This window comes from Esox lucius, chromosome 17, assembly GCF_011004845.1.
Source record: "Esox lucius isolate fEsoLuc1 chromosome 17, fEsoLuc1.pri, whole genome shotgun sequence".
Classification (NCBI taxonomy): domain Eukaryota; kingdom Metazoa; phylum Chordata; class Actinopteri; order Esociformes; family Esocidae; genus Esox; species Esox lucius.
The window spans coordinates 29,472,745-29,485,217 of NC_047585.1; the positions used below are offsets into that span (position 1 = coordinate 29,472,745).

General features: G+C 42.6%; 1 protein-coding gene across 1 annotated transcript in view; it reads left to right on the forward strand.

The window, feature by feature from the left end:
* LOC105017038 (potassium voltage-gated channel subfamily B member 1) overlaps positions 1–7,789 on the forward strand; it is a 49,405-nt gene extending 41,616 nt beyond the window's left edge. Inside the window, exon 3 of the mRNA XM_010881334.3 lies at positions 5,026–7,789. Coding sequence (XP_010879636.1) covers positions 5,026–6,903 — 1,878 coding nt within the window. The 3' untranslated portion in view covers positions 6,904–7,789. The remainder of the gene's footprint in view (positions 1–5,025) is intronic.
* Positions 7,790–12,473: the final 4,684 nt, after the last annotated feature.

Below are 12,473 nucleotides of genomic sequence, written 5' to 3' on the forward strand. Positions count from 1 at the left end.
ATTATAGATCATTCCTTATCACTGATGAGCCAGCGGACTTAGCTAGCCAGAGTCACTCCCCTTTAAATATAGGAAGCATTCTGATGTCAAAAACTACAAGCTGGTATCTCTTTCCTCTTTCCTTTCTGAGACACTTGAGCGTGCTGTCTCCAACTGACTCTCTTGTCACCTCTCAGAAGAATCTCCTCAACCCTATCCAATAAGGCATCTAAAAGGGTCACTCAACTGAAACTGCTCTTCTCTATGCAACAGATACTCTTCACAGTGCATAAGTAACCCGCTACCTTCGAAACTGTGAACTATCACATACTACTTTCCACCCTCTCAATTCTGGGTGTCTCAGGCTCTGAATAGTTTTGGATTGCTTCGTATCTGGCAGGCCGCTCCTACCAGGTGGTATGGAAAGGATCTGTGTTTGCTGCACAGCCTCTAACTGCTGGTGTTCCCCAAGGCTTGGCTCTAGGCCATCTCCTTAGCTATACACCAAGTACCTTGGCTCTGCCATATTCTTAAATTGGTCTTTCCTATCACTGCTGTACAGATGACACTCAAATGTATTTTCGCCTCTCCCCCTTCTGACACCCAGATGACAACACACATCTTTGCGTGCTTGGCTGACATCTCTGCTTTGGATGTCAGCCCGACACCTCAAGCTTAATCTTGCCAAAACTGGCCTGGCCCTCTCCTCAGAACTCATCCCCTAGAATCTCGTCTTTCAAATAGAAAACTTCTCTTTGAACATCTTCTCCTCAAGTCTACTTTCCTGAAACCTTCTCTTTCCTTATCACATTGTGCTGACTGTGCGTCTGTGCATTTGTGGAGCAGGGCAGGCACGTCCCTATCCCCCCAGCCTCACACCCTGCGTCCACATCTGGGTTGGTCTGACCAAGACGATGCAGCGGAGTGACCCATATAGAGAGGGAAGACAGAGAGATGGATGGACAGGCTCCGGGCAGTGGGCTGCGTCCTCTGACGGAGGTGGTTCTGTTACATGGGGAATCTCGTTAGTGGGTGCAAACCGCCAAGACAGAGAATGTGTGTGTGTCCTTGTTTTCATTATGGCAAAAATCACCACAGTGCGATAAAGACATTTATGTTAGGGCTTAGGGGTTAGGTTATGGGTACAAGTTAAAATAGGCTTACATTTGAGAGGGTGTTTCTGCTGGTTTCAAACCTGGGGTTACATGCGCCCAGTCAACCTTTCTGAGGCGGGAGTATGCCAGTTTACTATACTGTAGATGCTCTGTTGACATGTGGTGGGAGTTAGTAAACCTTGACACTTAGGGGATTCCCTGACTACATCAGAGAAACATTTGGTGGCTGTCGTCATGGTGTCCTTTCCAATATTTGGAAATGTCGTTTTCTTGCTAAGAGAGCTCTTTATTATTAGAGCATCTCCTTCCTGTTTGACCTGTAACCACTGTAAAGTCAGGGTATTGTAAAGTCACTGTAAGACGGATATTAATGCCAGGTTTTTACTGTTGTAGGAACACAATTTGTCTCTCTGGAGTGTAACTGGTTACAGTTGGCAACGGAAATGACACAAACTGATATGGAAAAGGGCAGCAAAAGCATCACGTCCGTCGAGACACATCAGAGAATCTCATGAGGAATTGGTGCAGAGCCATTGTCGAAGCTGCATCACTAAGGACATGGTCTAGAAACTGAGCAACATTTTTTGTCAGGTACATTAGCGACAATCCCCTGTAAGATACACTGAAGCTACAAATGTCTGCCCTCTCATCTCTGTCCCTCCTCATCAAAATGTTTTACCATTGGACAGGTAAAAATTACCATTGGACAGGTACGTTATCAAGCTCAGGGGCCTGAGCTTGATAACGTATTTGGAGAAAACAACAACTTTTCAAAAAGGTAGGGATAGTAATGGCATATTTTGTGGATCTATTTTGGCGTTGGTCAAATTGGAGTTGTTCCAGTGACCCGGGCTGTATGCCTGACAGTGGATGTCACAGTATATGCTTTTAGCAGGATCATCCAAGGACTGTTCATCCAAGGTCTTCAGTTTGGCTATATCTGAATTGATTTGCAGTAATAGACCGCAGAATATTAATGGACCTCACCACACGCGGTACCTCAGATCTTATGGATGTTCCGATCCAGACTGTGTCCGAGACACAGCCAACCCTGCTCTTCCTTCACCAATGCCTGACCTGCCCACACACACGAACACACATACTGTACTCATTCAGTCACCACGGGAATAACTCCCACGTCCACTTACCAGAACTCTACCCTGCCCCTCTCACATTCCTGCTCTGGCCTTTGCCTGGCTTCCACACCCACACTAATAACAATCCTTTGAGACCCTGCTCATCTCTCCACAAACACACCTCACACTTCCTTTAGGAAACTCACACATTTCTACCTCACTGCTTCTCTGCTTCCGTCAGTCATTCTAACCTCTCTTGAGTTCTCGTTGCTGTCAGTGCCCTGGGTAGTCTTCCCTGTTATCTCCCCTCTGCTTGACTGCCTGGCAATGCTCCTGTAGTGGAGTAGGAGGGTGTATTATGGGAGACATATGCAAAGAGGGAGCAGTCATGCTTCAGCTGCTCTTCTATAGCTAATTACATACAGCTGACATACACAGACACATAAACACCTGGGGTCACTTTTAAACGCTGTTCCTATTTAGCTCAATTCATTAAGCACACCGAGGCCTTGTTTGCTTATCAGGCCACATTAGCCAGGATGTAATGAGCATAAGTTCCCCTCAAAGGCAGATTTAGAGCAAGGGCTCAGGAGCCAAGAGCTCAATGTGCCCTAATATTCTATCATACCCATTTTAGCTAGAGAGATGGGCATTCAGTTCCCATTCACACACCACTATTCAACTGTGATTATAGGTGATATAATTGGCCTGGATCTAAGGGCCTGATGAGCACTGGAGCTGGCTCTATGGCTTTACATGGTCCATGGTGTTTTCACTAATACTTGATCTCTTTCTATCCATACATGGTAACCCAACACTGTGTGTGAGAGATAAACATCTAGAATACTAGAAACAAAGAGCAGGTAATAAATCTTTCAGTAAGGCGAGCTGATATCTTTTTTTAAAGGTATGTAAATATTCACTAGAAACGGTGTGTTATGTGTAGAAGTTAGTAGAAGTAGTGGAAAGTAATTTGTGCTTGGGCCCTTGCTAGAGTCTCAGTGTTATGTCTAGATCAGGCATAATGTGCACCTAGTCATGGGTATGGTATGATTTACAAAAGAATCAAATCAGCCAATGTGTGTCAGTTTGTTTCAGAACTTCCCCACCTCACCTTCAAAAACACAATGGAAATATAGTATCAGTGAAATGTGACTCAGTGATGTTCACTTAAAATTTCAATAGAAGCTGGATGAGTAAATCTTTACTAAGAAATATTAGATCAGAATTAGATCTAATGTTATTTTCTCATAGACTTTCTCCCACAGGATCTGATGAAACAAAAGCCATGTTAAGGGTGGGTCTGATCAAGATGGAGCTCTTGTCTGGACTCTCAGCTGGCGCAATGTTATAAGCACTCTTCTGTAGCACCAAGATGACCACCACAGGCTAGTTTTGGCTGGGAGCTCCCATGAGTGGTACAGATTAGCCAGCATTGCCTCCATAGGGATTTCCCAGTCTAATCTTACTCTAGCGATTTCCAAAGCTGTTTGAAACACCACACAAAGCTATCTGAGGTTGTCAAGTGAGTGAGCATGAACAAAATATGAAAACAATAAAGGTTATCTTTTTTTTTTTATAAAACACTCACTTCTAGTGGGGCATTTAGTTGACGCTAAAATACCATAGCCCAGTCCTCCTTCAACATTCTGCGTCCCTTTGTCACCTCACCTGCCAGGATTACTTAAAGCTAATAAACACTTGGCAGTGCCAGGGAGTAATCCTGCACTCCACTGACATGGGACAGGGACAGGGGGAGAGCCTCGACTGCGACCTTGTGTTGGACTGATACAGACTGGCCTTGCCTGGGAGATGAACAATAGGTGTGCAACACCCGGTGTACGCACGGCCCAGAATGCCCCCTGTGAATCCACCTCGCCCAGATCCTGATGTACTCAGCATGTGGTACTCCTCATCCTGTGACCTTCACACTCACCATGCAGGGGAGTCGCAGACTGTGCTGTGAATCTAGGTCTCTAGTCTGCTAGATGTGCACTCACTTTGCAGGGTTCTTTGTAGAGGAACTAGGACAATAAGTCTGAGGGAGTCTGGCTGAAGGTGAAAAGCAGATGAGGAGGGACAGAGATGAGAGGGCAGACATTTTGCTGGAATATGACACACCCCAACTCATAGCTAAAGAGAGACAGCTGCTTACAGCGAGCTGACAGCCAGGACACCCTCCTGCTGTCAAATGAAACGCAGGCAATACACAGACCACAATCTGAGAATTAATGTACATCTGCTTCCAATGGATTGTGTTCTGTCAGTTACAATCATTACAATGTTAGTGCTAATGTAAAATGTGTATGAAGGGATGAATCGAAGAAAGTCCCCCACGTCAGATTAACATTTAATTGCTTCACAGGAAAGGTCATACCTGAACAGTTAGTTCAAAGATGACCGGGAACATGAAATTACCCAAATAACTTTTCCAAGTACTCAAAAGAGTAAACACCCCGTCTCCTGTATATATTAAGAGTACATCAGTGTCTGCAGCAAATAAAATGGGTTACCGGGGAAAATGGTAAAAAGGCACTGATATTCTAAATGCTCAAATAGCCCATCCACAGTACTTATGTTAAGGAACAGTTAGTCCTGACTGTATACTTTTCAATAATGTTCAGCAGGTATTAGAAAAAGTGCAAAATTGGTCATAAATGATGTTTTTCAGACTTCAGCTTCACAAAATGACTGTTATTACTTGCATCAGACATACTTAAAGCTTTTTTTTTATATAATTGTATTGCACAACTGGATTCAGACAAAAAGGTGTTGTAATGCTCTGTCATTAGTGTTCTACATGTCACTGCACTCAAGTTTAACTGTCTCATGTTGTCTTGGTGGTGTTTCAACAGGTTCTAGCCATCATCTCCATTCTCTTCATCGTGCTGTCAACCATTGCCCTGTCTCTGAACACGCTGCCGGATTTACAGGACATAGATGAGTTTGGCCAGGTGACAGACAACCCTCAGCTTGCTCACGTAGAGGCAGTATGCATCGCCTGGTTCACCATGGAATACCTCCTTCGCTTCATCTCCTCGCCTAGCAAGTGGAAGTTCTTCAAGGGGCCCCTGAACATCATAGACCTTCTGGCTATCCTGCCTTACTATGTAACCCTTTTCCTGACTGAGTCCAATAAGAGTGTTCTACAGTTCCAGAACGTCCGGAGAGTGGTCCAGATCTTCAGAATCATGCGTATCCTCCGTATTCTGAAGCTGGCCCGTCACTCCACGGGGCTCCAGTCGCTGGGCTTTACGCTGAGGAGGAGTTACAATGAGCTTGGACTGCTTATCCTCTTCCTGGCCATGGGCATCATGATCTTCTCCAGCCTTGTCTTTTTTGCTGAAAAGGACGAGGAGGACACCAAATTCAAAAGCATCCCAGCATCCTTCTGGTGGGCCACTATAACTATGACCACAGTGGGTTATGGGGACATCTACCCAAAGACTTTGTTGGGAAAGATTATTGGGGGTCTATGTTGCATAGCTGGAGTGTTGGTGATAGCCTTGCCAATCCCGATCATTGTCAACAACTTCTCAGAGTTCTACAGGGAGCAGAAGAGGCAGGAGAAGGCCATCAAGAGGCGGGAGGCCTTGGACAGGGCTAAGAGGAATGGTAGCATCATCTCCATGAACATGAAGGAGGCATTTGCACGCAGTGTTGAGCTCATGGATGTTGTGGTAGAACCGAATGGAGAGAACGTAGCAAAGGTGCAGGAAAATCACTTCTCTCCCAGCCATGGGAAAGGCAGTCCCAAGAGGACCACCGCAAAGACGGAGTACACCACGTGCCTGGAGCCTAACTCACCAGACAAAGCCCACGCTGCTAGCCCTCAGCGCCTCAATGCTCAGAAACTGGAGGAGATGTACAACAAGATGGCCAAGACCCAGTCTCAACCTAACCTTAACAGCAAGGACAAGGGGCCTTTGTCTAAATCAGCCAAAAAGAGAGATGAGATAGAGATGGGAAGAATTCCTACAGAGACTGCCCCAACGTCATACATGAGAAGTATGTCCAGCATTGACAGCTTTATGAGCTGTGCCGCTGACTTCACTGAAAGCACCCGTTTCTCCTCCAGCCCCTGTGTACCGGGGAGAGTTAGCGCCAACCCTGTGCTTGAGACCACTCTGGAGCATGAGTCCATGAAGGGCCCCCACACCACCACCAAGCACCTTGGAGGACGAGGATTTAAGCCCGGCCTGTACTCTAACAGCCCCAGCCAGCACCTCAACAAACCCCTCAAGAACCGCCCCTTCAAGGTCAACTTCAGAGGCAGGGACGAATGCCTCAGCACCTCCTTCTCAACCCCGGTACCGGGAGGTGGGGCCCAGTCAGAGAGCTCCATCCACTCTGATCGCTCCCTCATGTGTCCTGACGTGTCAGTCTACACCACGGCCAGTAACAGGACGCCCCCTCATGAGTCCCTGATGCCCACAGTCTTCACATTCCACGACGCATCCATCTGCACGTTCATTGATGCTGACACAGACGAAGAGGAGCCCCACCATGGCGGCTCAGGCAGCAACCCCTCCCAGAGGATCCTGGGAAAATTCAGCCCAAAGATCAGCTCCCACGGCAGCCACCGCCGTGCAGCCAACCATCTGGAAGGCTCCCAGAGGATGCTGGGTAACAGATTAAAGCCCATGGAGGGCTGGCCTGTGGGAGGACAAGAGAACCATGTGGTCTCCCGAGGAGAGAGAAGTCGTTCTACCTCTCATAGTAAGAGCAAATAATGCAGGCGAGGGGACAGGTAAAACCAACACTAAGACATGGTGCAAAAACCAGACAGAAATGAGAGACACATGAACTCTAACCCATAGCAGAAACTGCCCTCATAATTGCATCAATAGCAAGCACTGAAAACACGGTGTGTTTTGTAAGAAATGCTCGATAAGAAACATTTTTGGGAACAAAGGAAAGAGCTTTCTATTCCTTTTCCTGCTACTTGAGGGGAGAAGTACCGAGACCATCTGGAGGATGTTTCAACTGGAAGAGAGAATTCACAAGGTTGCATTGATGTGGCCGGGGGGGATGCTGTAGAATCCAGTCATACACTGAATCAATATTGTTGTCAATGTTATTTTCAGACATTCATACTTTTCCTCCAGTGTTCTCTTCATCAATACTGGCCTTAGTTATATGCTACTCTGTGTATGTAGCATGTGTTTGTGTGGTTTTGTATGTCTGCAAGTATGCATGACGATAGGCAGATAAACATTATGTACATATTGTCTCTCCTTCATAACAAGAAAAGAGAAGATAATAGCGTCATTTCTTTGGCCGGTCATATTGTGATGCTTTCTGAGAGATGAACTTTCATCATTGTTTCAAAATAGTTTGGGTCAGCCATTGCATAGGTCCCTGTGATATCCCGTTAGTTCTTTAATTCCCATCTTTCCCCATTCCAGTGTTTGTTGTGATGAGTGATGAATATTTTCAGTTTGTACAGGGTATTCTTTGTTATTTGTTTACTAATCTGTTTGTTTTTATTGTGGATTTCATCTATGTTCATAGACATTCTTCATATCCAATTATAGTATGTCTGGGGGCTAATGTAAGAGGACATCCATTAGAACATGGATGTAAGGTGTACATCCATGTTCTACCTTATTGTGTAAGGTAAATAAAACAAATACGTGTATATATAAATATATATTATATTTTTAAGATGTTTTCTAAAGAATTAATTATTAGAATAATAAATCAAGCTAATCTCATAGTTCTGCATTTCAATAAGTAGTTTTACTATAGAGGGGTTGTATTTACCAGAGACAAGATATATAGGATGATCATTTGTATTGACTGTCTTCAAGTTTGTCAAAATGTTTATCCTAACCTGCTTTGTTACTCTCGGTTGGCAGGAGAAAGATATTTAGCTATAAATAGAACATCCATTTGTAGTGTGTTAAAGGCTGAGCATCTTTAATTATATCATGGGCCCCAATATTGTTAGGAATAACCTCCAACAACAATAGTATCAAAACAGCAGAATGTCAGAATAATTTCAGTGAGCTACTTTGTTTTCAACCATGACAAACTCAAGCACAGACGAGATGAAGGGAGAGAGGAGTGGAATGCCAAAGGGGTGGAATGGTGAGATGTTCCGCAGGAAGAAAAGAGAGAGAGAAGGAAGAGAGACCACTTACATGTTTTTGTGTAGATAATGATCTTGTTGGATGAATTCCACACTGTTGATGGTAAGTGCATCAGCTGCTAGAATTTACATCACACATCATATGGTCAGATACACTTACACCGACGAACACAGAGCCACTCACATGCTCATACACATCAACACCACATGTTCACAGGCATCAGTACTACATGGTCAATCTGTACCAAAACATCCAAGAGGTAGCACCTGATTCAAAACACAAAAGGCACGCCGAACAAAAAAAGAAAAAAGAGAAATCGTTGCCATTTCTCCATTGCCATCTACATTAAAAGAGGCAATCAAAATCAAGAGATTAAAAAAAGGTTTCCATGGTAATAAGCAGTCCAAGTCAAGATTGTTGGATCAAATGAGTCTGCATGAGAGCAGGGGAACACTTGAAGAGCCACAGAGAGGCATGTATGCCCAGATATCCCCAACAAACCCACTCAACTAAACAAAAAAAAATACACACTCTGGTTTTTTCTCTAACATACAGGCACACTTACAATACAGTGGGGAGAACAAGTATTTGATACTCTGCCGATTTTGCAGGTTTTCCCACTTACAAAGCATGTAGAGGTCTGTCATGTTTATCATAGGTACTCTTCAAATGTGAGTGATGGAATCTAAAACAAAAATCCAGAAAATCACATTGTATGATTTTTAAGGAATTAATTGGCATTTTATTGCATGACATAAGTATTATCAGAAAAGCAGAACTGAATATTTGGTACAGGAACCTTGTTTGCAATTACAGAGATCATACGTTTCCTGTAGTTCTTGACCAGGTTTGCACACACTGCAGCAGGGATTTTGGCCCACTCCTCCATACAGACCTTCTCCAGATCCTTCAGGTTTCAGGGCTGTCGCTGGGCAATGCAGACTTTCAGCTCCCACAGCTGATTAGATTTCGTCTCTCACAGTTGAAGAGGACCTATGATAAAAATTATAGACTTCTACATGCTTTGTAAGTGGGAAAACCTGCAAAATCGGCAGTGTATCAAATACTTGTCCTCCCCACTGTATGTAACAGCTACAGTGAGGGGAAAAAATATTTGATCCCCTGTTGATTTTGTTATGTTTGCCCGCTGACAAAGAAATGATCAGTCTATAATTTTAATGGTAGTTTTATTTGAACAGTTAGAGACAGAATAACAACAAAGAAATTCAGAAAAACGCATGTCAAAAATGTTATAAATTGATTTGCATTTTAATGAGTGAAATAAGTATTTGATCCCCTTTCAATCAGAAAGATTTATGTCTCCCAGGTGTCTTTTATACAGGTAACAAGCAGTGATTAGGAGCACACTCTTAAAGGGAGTTCTCCTAATCTCAGCTTGTTATCTGTATAAAAGACACCTGTCCACAGAAGCAATCAATCATATTCCAAACTCTCCACCATGGCCAATACCAAAGAGCTATCCAAGGATGTCAGGGACAAGATTGTAGACCTACGCACAACTGGAATGGGCTGCAAGACGTTCACCATGCAATTTGGTGAGAAGGTGACAACAGTTGGTGCCATTATTCGCAAATGGAAGAAACACAAAATAAATGTAAATCTCCCTCAGTCTGGGGATTGCCAACAAGGGTTTTGCCACCAAGTACTAAGTCATGTTTTGCAGAGGGGTTGAACACTTATTTCACTCATTAAAATGCAAATCAATTTATAACATTTTTGACATATTTTTCCTCTCTCACTGTTCAAATACACCTACCATTAAAATTATAGACTGATCATTTCTTTGTCAGTGGGCAAATGTACAAAATCAGCAGGGGATCAAATATTATTTTCCCTCACTGTATGCATGCTGACACTTAATTATAATTATACTTAATTAACATAATTATAGCCAAACAAAACAATACATAAGGGCATAGCCTGATACACTATGTAAAAAACCTCTGTCTCGCAACATACATAAAGCCACACCCATATGCAATGCCCCCACACTAATGTTATGTTTCTGTCTGTATTTCTGCCTTGACTGAGTTAGTGGGGTGGATCTGGGGTGGGATGGGTATTGAACATTAGATACAGTCACATGATGAGAGAACAATGGAGCAGAGCTCTGTCTACTGTTCCTCCGGATGCATAGCTATCCCAGAGATCTGTGCTATTCCTCCTGATATGTAGCTAACCCAGAGATCTGTGCTATTCCTCCTGATATGTAGCTAACCCAGAGATCTGTGCTATTCCTCCTGATATGTAGCTAACCCAGAGATCTGTGCTATTCCTCCTGATATGTAGCTATCCCAGAGATCTGTGCTATTCCTCCTGATGTGTAGCTACATTCACAAGGTTGAATACTTGGCTGTTTAGTCAGAAGAGGAATGAACTGAATAAGCGTTACAAAGCATTGTATGATATTTGACTTCTACACTCTGTAGAGAGACCACTAGTTCACTGGCCAGAGTATCATTAATTCCATAACGACTCATTAAATATAGATCACTTTTATTATCTATGAAGTCGTTTCTTTTATATAAAAAAAACATATTGCTATTAACGTAATATGATTTCTTAGTCAGATAGCTTAGTGGTTAGGAGAACAATCACTGAAAGTTGGCTAGATTGCATTCCATGAGCAAAACTGTTACTTCTAATTGCTCCTCTAAACTGCTTTGGATAAGAACTTCTGCTAGATGACTAAAATGTAAGAGGCAGTGGAAAGAGAGTAGGCCTCTATTGTTCTATTATTGCAAGGTATATTATTATTATCCTCACAAAATGATGGCTCAAAGAGTAGCTATTATTATATGCCTGCTTCATCTGTCTCAGGATACTGACTTGAAGGCCTTCAAATGTCCCAGTGGAATCTAATCTTGATGTCAGAATCAGTTCCTCAAGCCCCAACAATTCACTTTCAGATTTTCTTTTTCATTGCTGCAGTAAGTGGGACACTAAGTATCTGTTTAAGTGCATGAGAACCAGGCCCACTGCATGAGAAGTGTATACTCCTAAACAAATTGAAATCAAAGGTTGCTTAGTTGTAATTGATTCATTATAGAATCACACGTTAGTCTCCTTGGTCGAGCATGGATGTTCATGTATAACATGGAATTAACACATTGAAACAAAAGCTGGAGATGGGGAAATGAGAGTTGTGTGCCTGGATTGTACAAAGGTCAGGTTTGCACATAAAATACTACAGTACAGCTCATACACACATGAAACTGAACAGGGAGCAGGACCCCAATAGCTCTTTATCACACAGGTATTGTATGATACCACACTGGTACCTGTATGATTTTAAAGCTGCTTTTTTATGTCCTGTTTTTTTTACTTATATGAATGCACATATTAGAAACATATATTGTTGAAACTGGGCATTCTCTAGGAGAAAGCAAAAGGTATATTGTCTCCACCAGACTCATTAACATCATTGTTATGTATTGTAAATATGTCCCAAAAAGCACAATTTATAATTTACGTCATGTATCATTTTCTTTAATCGTCACAAACTGCCGCACAAACAGATGCAGCCAAGCTCAACAATTTCCCTCACTTTTCAGGAAATTCTTGTCACCATTACTTCATTATACAGCTTTCAATGCTGTCCTATGTGAGTCTTGGGGGGTTTATTTTGTATAGTTTCTGAACAGTTGACTTTCTAGGCTCTTGTCTCTGTGGTGTGCTGTTGTTTTGTCGCTAACAACCAGTGACACGCAGAACCTTAACATTTCTGGTAAATGGCAAAAACAAAATGTGTACTGAATTAAAAATAAATAAAAGTAAATAATTGAATAGAAGCTTCTGTTCATGAGTGTGTATGTTAACGTTTTAAACATTTTACCTTGTGGTGTAGGGTTATAATATAAGTTGAGAGCTAGAGTGAGGGTTAGTCAAAGATTGATACCGACAAAGCATACAGTTAGGTCCGGAAATATTTGGACACTAACACTTTATGGTTGACTTTTTTCTGAGAATGTACCAAACTTGATTTCGCCACTCATCTCTCTGATGGATTTTCTTTGCAGCTTAAGGATGGCATGTTTCACTTGCATTGAGAGCTCCTTTGACCAAATGTTGTGGGTTCACCACAACAGCTTCCAACAGCTTCTTGTACGCCAAACAAAAAAACATGAATTGCTAAATTAAATCAACAAAACACATCTATGCACAACAATTTCCAAAGAAAATATTAC